This window comes from Pelodiscus sinensis, chromosome 6 (assembly GCF_049634645.1).
Source record: "Pelodiscus sinensis isolate JC-2024 chromosome 6, ASM4963464v1, whole genome shotgun sequence".
Taxonomy (NCBI): domain Eukaryota; kingdom Metazoa; phylum Chordata; order Testudines; family Trionychidae; genus Pelodiscus; species Pelodiscus sinensis.
The window spans coordinates 50,666,508-50,683,194 of NC_134716.1; the positions used below are offsets into that span (position 1 = coordinate 50,666,508).

The 16,687-nt window shown below is 46.3% G+C and overlaps 1 protein-coding gene across 2 annotated transcripts in view; it reads right to left on the reverse strand.

Annotated features, from left to right (window-relative positions):
• The window catches only part of SLC27A6 (solute carrier family 27 member 6), a 63,676-nt gene that overhangs the window by 26,346 nt on the left and 20,643 nt on the right, over positions 1 to 16,687 (reverse strand). For both annotated transcript variants that reach the window (XM_006131870.4, XM_006131869.4), the window contains one exon: positions 1,241 to 1,435. In XM_006131870.4, coding sequence (XP_006131932.1) covers positions 1,241 to 1,435 — 195 coding nt within the window. The remainder of the gene's footprint in view (positions 1 to 1,240; positions 1,436 to 16,687) is intronic.

A 16,687-nucleotide genomic window follows, 5' to 3' on the forward strand; every position in this document is an offset into this window, starting at 1 on the left:
TCTATCAGGGCCTCCGGCAAGTCCTCTGGGGTGCTTGGGCTCGGACGCTCTGGCAGGGGTTGACCTTCCTCCCAGTCACTGTCCATCAGGAGTTCTGATGGTCCTGGCCAGTCCTCAGCCTCCTGCAGGTACGGTGGTCCAGGCCAATCCTCAGATTCCCAGCTTGGGAGCATGGGGCAGGCATCTGGTTCCTCTGGTGGCTGGGCCTGGACTGAGGTCCTAGGCTGGGTTTATAGTCCTAGCCACACCTCCTGACTTCTAGTAAGGGCAGTGGGTAGGCCAGACTCTGTCCAAGAGAGCTCACAGAGGGGGGCTTTTCCCCCTCCAGGTCAGTGGGTGGCCACTCCACCTCACTACACCTATCTTACGATTTTTGAAAGTGTGGGAGTGTCAGTACTACAAGAACACCCAGGAACCATGATGCCCATAGATAATGTTGTTCAACAGCTGAGTAGTCAAAGTCACAGAGTGGGTCACAGCAGAAAGGAGCTCTCGCAGAATACCCCCGGGGTCTGCAAGATAACATGGATTGAAGAGTACTTGATCTCCAGTTCCACACTAGGCTTTGACCCAGAAAATTAAAGTTTAAAAGTCATGGAAGTAGATGAACTTGACAGAGGACAGATTCCTGATGAGCAGAGAACACATGCTGGGGAGCCAATGGTTCCCCATTTCTCAGTTTTGAGGTCTTCTGCTCTGATTTGCCCCTATTCATTTCCTAGCAGAAGGGAATATCTGGGTCTTAGAAAATGTATTATGGAGTCTATTTAAAACACACACACACACACACACACACACACACACACACAACAAATCCTTACATATATTACATGATTTCAAAATCAGGTATACCTTCCAGTCTTCCATTTATACGTATATTTCACTGGTTAATAAAATCATTAAATAATTCTAATCTAGTCTCTTGGGTAGTAACACAGATTTGGGATGCAGAACTGAAGTTCAGAACTTTCTTGAAACTCTCAAAGTGGTGGAATTTCACTCATTTAAGCCTTGGCTACACTAGAAAATTTACGGGCAAAAATTCCATGGTTTGCCATTAGCACACAAGTAGTTTACACAAGGTTTTGGCAGACCTGAACACTCTCAAATAAACTTGCAGTAATCTAAATCAGGACTTGATTCTGCATCATCAACTCATTGACTTTAGGCCTCACTTCTTCTGATCTAGGTACTGATTTAAGAATCACTGCCCTTCCAAAACAAAATATGAAAGAGTTACCTCATAAAAGAAATTGGTACGTCCCACAGATCCAATTTTCCCGCAGTGGTTCATGAAACAAATGTTTCCTTCAGTAGCCGCATAAAACTCACACATCTTGAGGTCACCAAATCGGACTAAAAATTCTTGCCACACATCACTTCTTAATCCATTTCCTATTGCCATGCGAACTTTGTGATCTTTTTCTCCTTCTTTCTATTAAAAAATAAATTAAAAATTTAAAGAGTAAAGTATTGTAAAAGGTATTTCATTGTACCAGATAGTAAAGAAAAAAAATGTGCAAACTTACAGAAGTCCAACAAAGCAAAAGAGAAACTAAGTTAAAGTAAATTATATTGCATTTCTAATGTTGTGAACTATATCTAGTATACAGCTGTAATTCAGCAAACATTGAACCAGTGTTATAAATATGCATGTCAACTGACTGCAAAGATTATAATGCTGCCTAAAATGAGTATTAAAAAAAGGATGCTTGGGTTAGAGAATATGAATATATGCAGTTTTTAGAAAAATCAACCTATCATTCTTCGGTCTAGAACAATTTTTAATTTAAAATTGACATTGACGAGGCATTTAGTAAAAGAATAGGGAAAGCAGAAATTGCATAACAGATTTACGTTGAGATGTTCAGTTTCCTCCATGTTACTTCAAAAGTTAAATGTAGAAGTGGCCAAGATTTTATGAAATTGCAAATTATAATTAGAGTATATTATAATGTTCTAATTAGAGTATCTGATCCATCTCTCTTATAGCAATTCCAATAGTGAGCTTCATAATCTCTCAATTTTATTCAATGTTACTTGGCCTATTTTGGCCTCCTTATACATGGCAATCTCTTATTATTGCTAACTCTTATGATTCTCAATGGAACCACAATATTGGGCATTTTTATTAAAGTACTAGGTCTTGGATTCAGTTGATCACATGAGAATCTCAGCTTTTATTTAGAATAAAGTTCCTAGTGATTATGGTTGCAGGGAAAAGCTTGGAAACGTGATCCAAATGTATCCAAAAGGCTCCAACACTAAAAAAGGAAAATTAAAAAAAACCCACCTCATTTAAAAAAAAAATCTCACGATTTCAAAGCTGAACCCATTTCCTGAATGACTGGGCCTGGTAATACTTAATCTCCCTAAGTGAGATGACAGCATAAATTAAATATAGGATTTTATGAGAGACCACTATAAGCTAGTAAGTCAAGAGTGAAACTGCAACAATTATAGTCATACAAAGAATGCATTGGAGACATCTGCACTGGAATAAAAGACCTAGGCATGGCTGTGGTTGGCTTGAGTCTGCAGACTAAGAACACAGAGCTAAAAACTGTTGTGCAGTTATTTGGGCTTGAGCTAGAGTCTGGGCTCTGGGACTCTTCCCCCTTTATTTTTTAATCATTAAATAAACTTTTAGGTATGATTATAGTGACATTAAGTGTTATATGTTAAATAAAGCAGTGGTCATAGATGGGTCTAGTAAGCTGGTGTGTACTGTTTTTTTGGAAGCAGTAAGTTCCTCTTGCCAGCAGAGGGGACACTGAGTATAGGAGACCTCAGGCTCCTGGTCCTCAGTTTCAGTGCAAGCACCACCATGGCTTGAAGCATCCAGTTCAGGAAAAATCCAACTGTGCCTCATGGCTCTGAGCTGGAGCATGCTCAGTCCTATGCAGCCTGGTCAGTACTAGGAGCTGAGAGAGGCTTGAGCGTATTCAAGGAGAACAGACTTTGTGAGATTTTTACTGCTATCATCAAAATAGTCTAAGCATGTACAAAGTGCAATTTTTCCCAAAGACTTATAAATTCCTCAAATTTGAGCACATTTTCATAGGGACAGCAAAAAGTCATGCCCCAACTAATTTTCCACATGCTGCTTCCAAGCATGGGACTTCTACTGTTCAAAGAAAAGATTACCAGAGTTGTGTTTATTTTAAAATACATGAGTCAAACAATATACTTCCTCCCCAGTTTTGATCTTGGAAATGGCTGAAGGGTTCTTGCAGAAATTAAAGTCAGGCTGAGGCAAACCTACAGCCTGTGAAATTTCAGCACAGACAGTGGTAGTTTGGCAATGTTATAAGCAACTAAACATAGGATCTTAGGTGTAAGGACACTTTAATTATACCAGCTTCACCTATAATACTATAAAGATAAATAGGCTTTTCTAATGCACTGCTGCATTGCTGATGAATGATACACTCAGGTCAGACAACCCTACTAACATTGGCTACTCTAGAAAACAGGGAGACAATTTCAAAGTAAGCATGATACATGGAGCTCCATTGTTAGACCTCAGAACATCATAGTGGAGAGAGTATTTCAGTACACATTTCAAATGAACTCTGAATTTCTTTTTTTTTTTTTAAACTGTGGAAGTTCTATTCCACTATGTTGGTCAAAATGCACATTTTTCTTCTCTTCCCCTTTCCCATCCATTCCCTTTAAGAATGGATAACAGTATGAGAGAAGATCAACATCTTTATTAGTTTTGAGAACCCCACTTCAAAGAACCAGAAATAAATCGACGTTTAATGCAAGTTTGTCGAGTCATAGGACTGGGAGGGACCTTGAGAGGATATCTATTTCAGTTCCCTGCACTCATGGCAGGAATAAGTATTATCAAGATGAGGGATGGATAAACTATGGCCCATTGGGGAGTGGGAGTGAGGGCTTGCCTTTCCTTGCTCTGAGCAGTTCCCAAAAGCAGAGACAGCAACGGAATTCCACATACTACCCCCGCCCCAAGCACCAGCTCTGCATCTCTCATTGGCTGGGAACAGCAGCCAGTGGGACTTTCGGAGGGAGAGGGGAAAGCCTGCAGATGGGGCAGCATGTAGAGCCATGTGACTGAGTCTCTACATGGGAACGAGGAGGGCAGGGGCAGAGGGACATGCCTCAGGAATTGATTTCAGGTAAACGTTATCCAGATTCTGCACCCCTGAGTCCTCCCATGCCTCGATCCTCTATCCTGACCTTGAGCCCCACCTCCTGAATCTCTCCAGCTAGGAGGATGTTCCGGGCCGGGCATCGTAAACATCCCATATCCAACCCCATCCCAGAAATTGCACCCCCCTCCCCCATCCCTTCACCTCCCTTCTTGTGCTCTAATTCCCAGCCCCTATTGAAGGCTTCCTCCTGCCCTCTAAACTATTTGGTCCGAGCCTGGAGCACACTCCTGCACCCTGAACTCTTCATTTTTGTCCCAACCCCAGACCCCACACTCCCAGACAGAGCCCTCACCAACCCCAAATTTTAGGAGCATTCACAATCCTCCATACAATTTCCATGAACAATATGTGTTCCTCAAAAATTTTGCCCAAGTCTGATCTAGACCATTCCTGATATTGGCATCTCTTAAGCATGCAAATATCAAAAGCATCCATTGTCTATTGCAATCTCTGTTCCACTCACCTATGCTTTTATTTGCTCTCTTGGCCTCCATGTTTTTACCTTTCCCCTACTGCTCTGTGACCTCACTTCACAGTAAGACTTATGCAACCACCATTTCTATAAAGTCCCATACAACCTTGTTCTTTTCCTGTCCCTGCTGATCTGTTATCTTCTTTCAACATAGGATGCATTATTCAGCATGATGGGACTGACAGAAGGTATTATCAGCAACAATAGGATCTAAATACTGCAGTGCCTGACTTTGTCAAATTTGGATTTCACATCACATACCACAATCTAGCTTTGCACACATTTGAAAGATGCAATGAGATTTTTATCTGTATTTTAAATTTACCAAATAGTGAAGTGTTTGACTACCAATAGATTTGGGGGGAGGGGGAAGCGAGGGGGCGGCAGGAAGTATTTAAATACCATCTTGCATTTCAATAGAAAAGCTTTGGGATTCATTTTGCTTCTAGAAAACAGTTTATCCTCTAATGCTATAAAATAGACAATGACTAGCCAATTTGATTTAATATAGTAACTTTTTAAAACTTATTTTTCTTTCAGATTTCATTGCTACACTGAAATTAATGTGTCAGTTGCTGAACTGCAGTTACCCCTTGTTGAGGTCATTGATTTCTCAGTCATTCACATTTAAAGAATTTTGGTAACACCCCACTGAAAACAAAACAAAGAACTCCTTTCATTGAAATAATTTGTTCAACAATAAACAGAAGTCAGAGAGAGAAAGAGGGACTGAGAGAGAAAGAAAGTATGTATACATAGATTGAATGGCTCATTCATAAGCCAAGGGAAATTGAAACTCTTTAGAGATAAAGTTTAGAAACAGGTAACTGTTTCTATTTATAGTAGTCAGGAATAAAGAGAACATTGTTGATGGTATGCTGAAGGACAGTTCCACACAAGGGAAAAGATTTATTTCCACCATTGGAAATCCAGAGTAACTATTGCAAAGTCAATAATCCTCTCCAACCTCAACCTCTTTGTCTGCTTTGCATTGCTCCAGTACAAAGTGGCCCTAAACTCAGTGCAACTGGACCCCAAATCTCTCTGAACAGGCAGATTTTCTGAAGGAGAAAAACACACACACACACACACACACACACACACACACACACACTGCTGAGGATCTTGCCCAAAGTCTCTTTGTGGCTACAATTTTAATGCCATCAACAGTACAAGACAGAGTGATGTATCTAGCAATTCCTCCAAAGGCACAAAGGAATCACATAAAAGGTACTAAAACCACTAGTGACCTTTCCTAAAAGTAGGGGCTGTCCTAAAAGCATACTGTTCAACCATCCCTGCAGTCCAACTCCACACACTTCAATTCTTTATCTAGGTTTAATTGTTGAAGTTACAAGGCTTGTAATTTAATCAAGTTCATAATGGTGACATTAACCCATTAAAAGGAGAATGAATGGTCTGTGCCACAAGCTTCCTGAGATATTCTGTGGGCAGGGAGAGCAGCTGGAGCAACTGGAGAACTGTATACTAATTTAGTTGACTGTGTGTCATCTCTTACTAGGCCAGTATTCAGGAAATGCTGGCTTCGGGTAGGGATAGGCCATTGCGTACACACTCACAGTCCCAATGGCTGGGAGCTTTGATCAGAGACTGTGGATGGGCAAAAGGAGAAGTTACTCACCCTGGCTGTGTCTACACTGGGCCACTTATTCCGGAAAATCAGCCGCTTTTCCGGAATAAGCTGCGAGCTGTCTACACTGGCCCTTGAATATCCGGAAAAGCAACGATGCTCTACTGTACAAAATCAGCTGCTATTCCGGAAAAACTATTCTGCTCCCGCTCGGGCATGAGTCCTTATTCCGGAACACTGTTCCGGAAAAGGGCCAGTGTAGACAGCCCAGTAGTCTTTTCCGGAAAAAAGCCCCGATTGCAAAAATGGCGATCGGGGCTCTTTTCCGGAAAAGCGCGTCTACATTGGCCACAGACGCTTTTCCGGAAAAAGGGATTTTCCGGAAAAGCAGCCTGCCAATGTAGACGCTTTTTTTCCGGAAATACTTATAATGAAAACTATTCTGTTTTAAGCATTTCCAGAAATTCATGCCAGTGTAGACACAGCCCACGTGTAGTAACAATCGCTCTTTGAGATGTGTCCCCGTGGGTACTCCTCTCCAGGTGTTGAGCTCGTCCCAGCGCCGCTGGTCGGAGGCTTTTTGTAGCTGTAATTGGCCGGGCCGCGCATTCGAGGTAGCCAGGGCCGGCCTTAAGCTGATTAGGCCGAATTGGGCCCTGCGCCTAAGGGGGTCCCACACCCAAGGGGGCCCCGCACCCTTGCACCCCTCGGCACCCCTCTGCCTTTACCTGAGCACTGCTACCAACTGCTGCTGCCCTGCACGCCGTTCGCAGGTGGGTGGGGAGACACCCGGGCATGACGTGATGTTACGCCTGGGATTTTAAAACTGAAAAGTACCACTCCACCGCCGCGGTGCACGCGGTTCGCAGTCGGGCCCCGCAGAAGGTAGGGGAGGGGGAGCGGAGGCAGGGGCTTGGACAAGGTGGGAGAGGAAGGGGCTTGTATGGAGGGGAGGGGGGAGAGAGGAAGAGGCTTGTGCAGAGGGGGAGGGGGAAAAAGGGGAAGGTACTGGGGCCGTGTCCAAACTCAGGGGTTTTTTCGGGAAAAGTAGCCTTTTCCCGAAAAAACTTCCCCTGCGTCCAGACTCAAGCCGTGTTCTTTCGAAATTATTTCGAAAGAACGCGGCTTTTCTTTCAATGGCGGTAAACCTCGTTTCATGAGGAAGAACGCCTTCTTTCGAAAGTTCCTCTTTCGAAAGAAGGCGTTCTTCAATGTAAAGAGGCCGTCTTCGAAAGAGAGCATCCAGACTCGCTGGGTGCTCTCTTTCGAAAAAGCGGATTTCTCTTTCGAAAGATCCGCCTGCAGTCTAGACGCGATCTTTTGAAAGAGGCTCTTTCGAAAGATGCTTTCGAAAGAGCCTCTTTCGAAAGAAGCCTGCAGTCTAGACATAGCCCAAGAGACAGGCTGGAGGTGAGACAAATGGCAGGGGGCCAAGTGCAAACAACGAGGAAAAGGGCAGGAGGGGGGACAGGGTAATGCTGGGAGAGGAGAAGAGAGGGGAAGGGCATTGCGGGCTGGAGCGGGAGGGGAGGTGCTGGGAGAAGGCTTGAAAGAAGGGGTGGGCATGACAAAAATGGGGATAGAGCAAGGCATGAGTGAGGGGAACAGGGGCAGAGTGGTGAGGGGATGGGCATCAGGGAAAAAAAAGAGGGCAAAGGGGGCAGGAGCAGTGAGGGAAGAGGGAACACTGGGGAGGGTGCAGGGGTAAGGGAAGGTGCAGATGCCAGGGGATTCTGGGGTGACAGAACACACAGGCCCCATTTAAGTCAGTTCTGCTGATATTAATAACATGCCATATTTACCTGATTTCCACCCATAGAACAGCAATTTTAATGAGCAATGACAGCTGTGACAGGGTCAGTCCCACTCCTGGGTTCCAGACCCATGTTCAGTCCACAATCTCCAGTCTAAGTACTGCAACACAGATTTTGCTTACCCCTTTCAGCAGTTTTGTGAAGGGCTGTTCCTTGACAAAATGGCTGTCAGGATAGACAGCTTGGGCTGTGTTATCAGTCCTTCTCAGTTACCAGCTGGACCCTCTGATTGCTTGGGGAAGGGAGACCAAACACTCCCTGTTGGAGTTCCTCACCTTCCCCCTCCCTTGTCAATGCCACCGTTCTCTTTATCAGTGTCACCCACTCTAACCTTATCAGTCATAACTCCTCTCCACCTCCGCCACAGGGAAGGCTTTTAAACAGGTCCCTCGAGGCTGCCTGAAGTCAGCTCAGCTGGTCCTTAAGTGCTTTAGAGCCACCCTGTCCCAGCTGGTCCTAATTAACCAGGGCAGTTGCTATTTCAGAGCTGCCTTTCTCCCCCTTCTCATTAAGCCCTCTAACCTATCTCTCTCCCCTGCTCAACACTATGGGGTTGGGCTACTTGGGATGGTAGGCAGTGCACCCTCAACAGGCAGTCAGCGTTGCTGATCTTGGCTCTGGCCCTATGTTGCACTTGGAAGTGGAATGGTTGTAGGGACAGGAATCACCGCATTACTCCTTCATTCCTGTCTTTGTTCTGGTGCATCCACTGTAAGGGTGCGTGGTCTGTGATGAGGGAGAATTTTCATCCGAGCAGGTAGTATCGCAGGCTCTCCATGGCTCACTTCACTGCAAGGCACTCCTTCCTGACGATAGCATATTTCTTCTCTATTGGGAGGAGCTTCCAGCTTAGGTATAGGATGGCATGCTCTTTCTCCCCATTTGGGACAGTACAGCACCCAAACCGACTTCAGAGGTATCAGTCTGTAGTAAGGACTTCCTCTCGAAGTCAGGGGCTATGAGCACCAGGTCACCTCACAGGGATGTTTTAAGTCACTGAATGCCTCCTCTACTGCAGGTGTCCATTTCACCATGTCTGGGCCACGTGACTTTGTTAAGTGTGTTAAGGGAAAAGCTCTGGAGGCAAAGTGGGGGATAAACCTCCAATTGTACTCCACTAGTCCCAGAAATGCCCGGACCTGCTTTTTCCGGTCTGGTCAAGGCCAATTCTGTATTGTGGTCACCTTATTTAGCTGTGGCCTCACTACACTCCTTCCCACAATATATCCCAGGTATTTGGCTTCAACTAGCCCCATTGCACTCTTTGCAGGGTTCGCAGTGAGGCCAGCTTCCCTCAAGGTGTCTAATACAGCCTTTACTTTCTCCAAATGCGTGTCCCAGTCTGTGCTATGTATGACAATGTCATCAAGATAAGCAACTGCATATGTTCGGTGCACAGTAGCTTATCCATAAGCCATTAAAATGTTGCTGGGGCCCCATGTAGCCCAAACGGGAGGACAGTTTATTGGTATAAACCTTCAGGTGTGGAAAAGGCTGTCTTTTCTCTGGCTTCGTTGGCCAAGGGAATCTGCCAGTACCCACCCCTTGGTTAGGACAAGAATAGACAGAAACCAAGCCTTTCCCAACCGACTGATTAGCTCATCTATGCATGGCATGGGGTAGGCATTGAACTTAGACACCTTGTTCAATTTCCTAAAATCATTACAAAACTGGAGATTGCCATCAGACTTAGGCACTAGGACAATCGGGCAGGACCACTGGCTATGGGACTTTTCTATAATGCCCAGCTCCAGCATCTTCCTCACTTCTTTTTGAGCCTCCTCACGCTTTGCCTCTGGGATCCAGCAGGGCTGCACATTTATTCTTATTCCTGGGTGAGTGATGTGATGTTCCAGAGGTACCCATTGTCTGCATCTTCCCAGGTGTGAATTATGCTTTGCACCCTTCGTGGGAAACTTGGCATTCAAAGCCATTTTTCCTGATTGGCCACTTAAGACCAGGAAGAAGCCCATGTGACCCAAGGGGTATAAAGAGGGTTGAGTTGCCCACCCAATTTGAGCTCCAATCACCTACACCTGCTGGCAGGTATTGATTGTCTCCCGAGGTCCGTGGGACGCCCAACCTCGCCCTACTTCTTCCCGAGGGATTGAGAGAAAGACGCTGGCCATGCCAAGTCTGGAACACAGGGGTGAGAATTGTACCTGCAATGTGTTTTCTTTATGTGTACACTCTAATTGTCTCTCTGTTGTAAGTTAGTTGGGAACAAGTGGGGTGCCCTTATTCACTTATAAAATATATATATCTATATACACTGAACCAAGTTTCTTTATTTCTTTTCTTTTTCTTTCTCCTATAAATAAGCCAGTGTGTGTCAAGCTTCTGACTTGGACCCGTGCTGCTGTACCCGAACCGAACACAAACAAAAGAACTTCAGCCGGTCATAAAGGGACAGATATAGGGAGAGCTTGGGCGTTTGGATTTGTGTCACACCCAGGTGGCAAAATTCAGTTGGGGCGCTTCTCAGTCTCCCCGAGGCTGCCCACTGCAAAGGAATTATGAAATTCTAGCAGCTGAAATCTGAAGCGTAATAAGCTCTCCCTGTACACTTATTGGGGCGCCTTTCAACCTCTTCCAGGTTGCCCACTGCAAGGGACCCCGGTCTCAGCAGTTAAAGTCTTAGGCGTATAGTACACACATAGTATAGGAAGAGCTTGGGCGTTTGAATTTGTGTCACACCCAGGTGGCAAAATTCAGTTGGGGCGCTTCTCAGTCTCCCCGAGGCTGCCCGCTGCGAAGGAATTATGAAATTCTAGCAGCTAAAATCTGAAGCGTAATAAGCTCTTCCTGTACACTTATTGGGGCACCCTCCAGCCTCTTCCAGGTTGCCCACTGCAAGGGACCCCGGTCTCAGCAGTTGAAGTCTTGGGTGTATAGTACACACACACACACCACTCACTGCCCTGACCGTCGGCTGACAGTTACCAAGAGAGGTGGTGGAATTTCTATCCCTAGAGATTTTTACGTCCCAGCTTCACAAAGCCTTGGCTGGAATGAGGGTATATCTACACTACAAAGTTAATTTGAACTAACAGACGTTAGTTCGAATTAACTTTGATAGGCGCTACACAGGCAAACCGCTAGTTCGAACTTAATTAGAACTAGCGGAGCATTTAATTCGAATTAGTCCTCGTAGAATGAGGTTTACCTAACGCCTAGTTCGAATTAAGTAGTTCGAATTAAGGGCTGTGTAGCCACTTAATTCGAACTAGTGGGAGGCTAGCCCTCCCCAGCTTTCCGTGGTGGCCATTCTGGGCACCACCAGGGAAACTCGTCTGCCCCCTCCTGGCCCCGGAGCCCTAAAAGGGGCACAGGCTGGCTACAGTGCCCGTGCCAGGTGCAAGCCTGCCAGCACCCAGCCAGCAGACCCTGCACCTGGCACGGCACGAACCAGCCACCCGCTGCCACCCAGCCCTCCGCCTCTTCCCAGGACCAGGCTGGCAGCTCCCAGGAGCCTGCCCAGGTCTGCAAGAAGCGGGCGCCCACCTGGTCTAGTGCGGAGATCGTGGACCTCATCCATGACCTCCGCACTAGGCACAGGAAAGTGGCCGTCTAGGGCAGGATAGCTGCCAGCCTGGCCACCCAGGAGTAGGTCTGCATGAAAATCAGGGTGGTCCAGTGAGACCCCCCGACCCCTGAGCTTAGAATGGCCGTACTGGGTCAGACCAAAGGTCCATCTAGCCCAGTAGCCTGTCTGCCGACAGCGGCCAACACTAGGGACCTTGGAAGGGATGGACCGAAGACAATAACCAAGCCATTTGTCTCATGCCATCCATCTCCAGCCTTCCACAAACAGAGGCCAGGGACACCATTTCTACCCCCTGGCTAATACCACTCCATGGACCCAAACTCCATGAATTTATCTAACTTCTCTTTAAACTCTGTAATAGTTCTAGCCTTCACAGCCTCCTGCAGCAAGGAGTTCCACAGGTTGACTATTTGCTTTGTGAAGAAGGAACTTTCTGTTATTAGTTTGAAGCCTGCTACCTATTCATTTCATTTGGTGTCCTCTAGTCCTTCTATTATGGGAACTAATGAAGAACTTTTCTTTATGCACCCTCTCCACACCACTCGTGCTTTTATAGACCTCTATCATATCCCCCCTCCGTCTCCTCTTTTCTAAGCTGAAAAGTCCCAGTCTCTTTAGCCTCTCTTCATATGGGACCTGTTCCAAACCCCTGATCATTGTAGTTGCCCTCCCCTCTCCCACCCTCTCTCTTCCCATCCCATCTCCTTTTCCCAGTCTCTCCGAGTTTTGTTCAATAAAGAGAGTTTCTATTTTTTAACACACGTGTCCTTTATTTTGTACATCAGGAAGGGGGGGGGGCTAGGAAGGGGTAAGTGGAAGGAGGTTAGGGAGGAATGGGGTACGAGCCCCCAATGAGGAGGACTGGGGTGGCTCTGCGGGCTCCTTGGGGTGGAAGCTCTCCTGCAGCCCCTCGATTGACCCCTCCACCCCCCGGATGGCAGCCTGCAGCAAGTGCAGCCGGGCTGATGGCCGAGTGCTGTGATGTGCCGAGTGTGGGCACTCAGGGCACTCCAAGACAGGACTGCTTTGCAAGCGGGGAACCCCTGAGAACTGTTTGTCCGGGGTGGGGGTTGGGTCCCTTTAAGCACAGCCCTCGGCTAGCCTGAGACAGCAGCTCCATGCTCTAAGTCCTAACCTGATGCCCTGCCGGCACTGCTTCCGGCCATCCTTAACCTCAGTTTAGGGTCCACTCAATGTGGACATGCTAGTTCGAATTAGCAAAATGCTAATTCAAACTAGTTTTTAGGTCTAGATGCACTAGTTTGAATTAGCTTCGTTCGAATTAACTAATTCGAATTAAGTTAGTTCGAATTAGTGCTGTAGTGTAGACATACCCTGATTTAGTTAGGGTTGGCCCTGGGATCTCTTTCAGCCCTAGGATTCTATGATTCTAAAGCACTGCATGCAGAATGAGGCACAGGAAAGCACTCACTGCAAAACAATTTTGCAGACACGTGAGAAGGTTTGTACTGAACACAAATTTCTTTTGGCAGTTGCAGAAGACAGGATAGGGATTCCTCAAGATTGGTGGGTTCCGCATGAAAAAACAATAAGCAGAAAAAGAATATGGTGGATTCTTGGGCTTCTTAGGTTATGTCTGAGTAGGCGAAGAGAAGTGCCTCATTCACTATAGCTCCCATTAGTGCCTATAAGCACTCTCATAACTGCAAATTTCAAAGATAAACTGTGGTTAGTTAGAATTAAGTATCAGTTTTAAAGAACACTATACTAGCAGGAAAAAAAAAATAGTCTGGTCATATTTTAAAGACTAACGAAACATGTAGATGGTATCATGAGCATTCTCCAGATACTTAATGATGCTCTGTCTCTCACTCCCCTCCCTTTTTTTTCCTCTCCCCCCTCCCCTTCCCCTCTCCTATTTATTTCAAGTTTTCATATCCCCAACTCATAACTCCGGTCCTCTGAAGAAGTAGGCTGTGCCTACAAAAGCTCATGATACCATCTACATGTTTCATTAGTCTATAAAGTGCTACCAGACCATTTGTTGTTTCTTTCTGTTACAGACTAATTCGGCTACCCCGTGAAGCTCCTACACTAGCAGGTTACATCTAGATTGCAGGCTTCTTTCGGAAGAAGCTTTTCAGAAGAGATCTTCCAAAGAAACTTCTTCCAAAAGAGTGCGTCCACACCGCCAATGTGCATTGAAAAAGTAATCTGCTTTTTTGAAAGATAGCGTCCACACTATCGCACATTTAAACTATGATTACTATGGATGGAGTGGCCACCAGGGTACCTGTGCTTTTTCTTCTTTACTCTTCTTCTGAAAGAACTCCTCCTTCCCCGTCCTTACACGCCTTTTTTTCCGAAAGAGCTCTTTCACAAAAAAGGCTTCTTCCTTGTAGAAAGAGGATTACCAATGCCAGAAAAACCCTTCTGTTCTTTCGATTTTCTTTCGAAAGAATGCGACTGCAGTGTGGACGTAATTGAAGTTTTTTTCAGAAAAACTCTATAGTGTAGACATACCCGCAGATATGATAGATGTTAATGTGAATTACTTAGGATGTCTTTCATGTACAGCAATCACCACCTTGACTCTTTAGTCCATATGGGTATGTCTACACTACCACCCTAGTTCGAACTAAGGTGGTTAATGTAGGCAACCAAAGTTGTAAATGAAGCCCGGGATTTGAATTTCCCAGGCTTCATTTGCATCTTGCCGGGCGCCGCCATTTTTAAATCCCCGCTAGTTCGGACTCCGTGCCCGCGGCTACACACGGCACGGAGTAGGTAGTTCGGATTAGGCTTCCTATTCCGAACTACCATTACTCCTCGTGGAAGCCTAATCCGAACTACCTACTCCGTGCCACGTATAGCCGTGGGCACGGAGTCCGAACTAGCGGGGATTTAAAAATAGCGGCGCCCGGCAAGATGCAAATGAAGCCCAGGAAATTCAAATCCCAGGCTTCATTTGCAACTTCGGTTGCTTACATTAACCACCCTAGTTCGAACTAGGGTGGTAGTGTAGACATACCCTATGATACCAGCACAAGCTCAATTCCTGTTGTTGCTACTTTTAAAAAAAATAAAGTCCTTGTTAGTGAAACTGAAATAGTAAACAGTTTCACTCACTTGAATCTCTCTGCCTGGATTAACAGGTTTTTACTCCTATTTCAGAGGCAGGGTATACACTGTTGTTTGTTTGTCCCTTGTTGACATTTTGGCTCAGGCCAGAGCTTGGGCTCTGAAGGCTAGTCCCCTCCCTGGTCTTCACACCCCAAGCCTGAATGACTTCACAGCTGTTTTTAGTACCAAAGTACAAGCCTGAATCCATACACCCAGGCTCTGAGACTTGGTACCATGAGTTTCCAAACACAGTGTAAACACATCTTCAGACTGACTGTTGTGATTTAAATGTCTTCATTAGAAGACTTTCTAACATGAAACAGCTTCAGTATATAGGCCAACTCTCCTAGACGATTCTGAGATTCCATTATACTCCAAAGGTCACTATTTTGAGTTACTATAGCCTTTGCCAAGACTGAAGAAAAGCTAAGTGAAAACTAAAGCAGGTGATCCAATGCCCATTGAAGTTAATGAGTGTCTTTCCATTTACTTCTCAGTGGACATTGGACTAGGCTCTAAAAGTAACTTGTTAGTAGTGCTGAAAAATAATCTTGGCTTATATTCTTCTATTAACAGAACCACTGTTGAAGTCATTGCTGATGATTTTGAAATACACTGACAGATGATTGACAAGAAAGGAGGTGAGGAGTCCTGTGGCACCTTATAGACTAACTGAAGTTTTGGAGCATAATCATCTGATGAAGTGGGTCTTTGCCCACGAAATCTTATGCTCCAACACTTCAGTTAGTCTATAAGGTGCCACAGGACTCCTCACCGCTTTTGCAGATTCAGACTAACACCTCTGATACTTGACTAGAAAGGAGTTTTTCATGTTAGTTTGGAGAAGTTACTACAGGTTGAAACTTCCTCATCCGAGCTTTCCTTGTCTGGCAACATCCCTGGTCCCACATCATTTGTGTGAGTGCTCACGAGGAGAAGTTTGGGCTAGGTCCAGGAGCGTTGCCAAATTAGAGGGCTGAGAGGGAGCACCAGGGGCAGGAAAGATACTGGGAGGAACTCAGAGACCCCGGTGTCCAGGAAGCAGAGCACTCTGTCACCGTGGGGAGGGTAGAAGCACAGCTGCCGGAGGGGAGTGCGGAGCCCCTCAGGTCATAGCAGAAGTGCTGGGGAGGAGAGCGCAGAGCCACTGAGAGGAGCACAGAGCCCCCAAGTGGCAGCAGAGCCGTTTGGTGGAACGTGGAGCTCCACGGCAGCAGTGGGGCTGCTTGATGGAGCCCACTGGGGCAGCAGCAAAACTGCTCAGTGCAGCATGAAGCCCCCGGTGTCAGTAGGGTGCTGGGGGGAGCGCAGAGATGCTGGGCAGTAGCTGAGCCCCAGGAAGCAGCAGAGCCATGGGGAAGAAAGCAAAGCCACCAGCAGGAGCACAGCGCCTCATGCAACAGCAAAACTACTATGGGGAGAGTGGGGCTCTGGATTGCAATGGAGTTCCTGGCCACTGTGAGGAGAGGGGAGCCTTGAGCTGCAGTGAAGCCACAGGCGGAAGTAGAGTTCTCCCCTTCTCCTGCACTGTGGGGAGAAAAGAGCCCTGGTGGCAGTGGAGCTGCCTGGAGAAAAGCAGAGCCCCCGGGTGGCCAGGGAAAAAGTAGAGCTCCTGCCAGATTGACCTCCCCTGCTCCAGGGCCACTGAGGTCCTGAGGGTGCAGGATGAGGAAGGTACAATCTGTATTAAATAGTCTGGGCGGTACTGAGGGTTGGTTGCCCAGCCCGACCCCTTCTGCCTAAGGCCCTACCTCTTCTCAGGCAGCTGGGTCCCCCCACACCTTGTCCGGGGAAGCTGTCTGCCATGTAGTTATGTCCAGGAGGGCCCAGACAGTCTATAATTTTGTACCACAATGTAGGTACCTGGTCTCCACAACTACAAGAATCCACCATCTTCACTGCATTTGAGTGAGCCTCCCAATCCAAGTCCACAGACTTGAGTTGGCAGGACTCGTACTTCCCATTCCAATTTGGATTAGAGCTCAGACTCTCATGCCT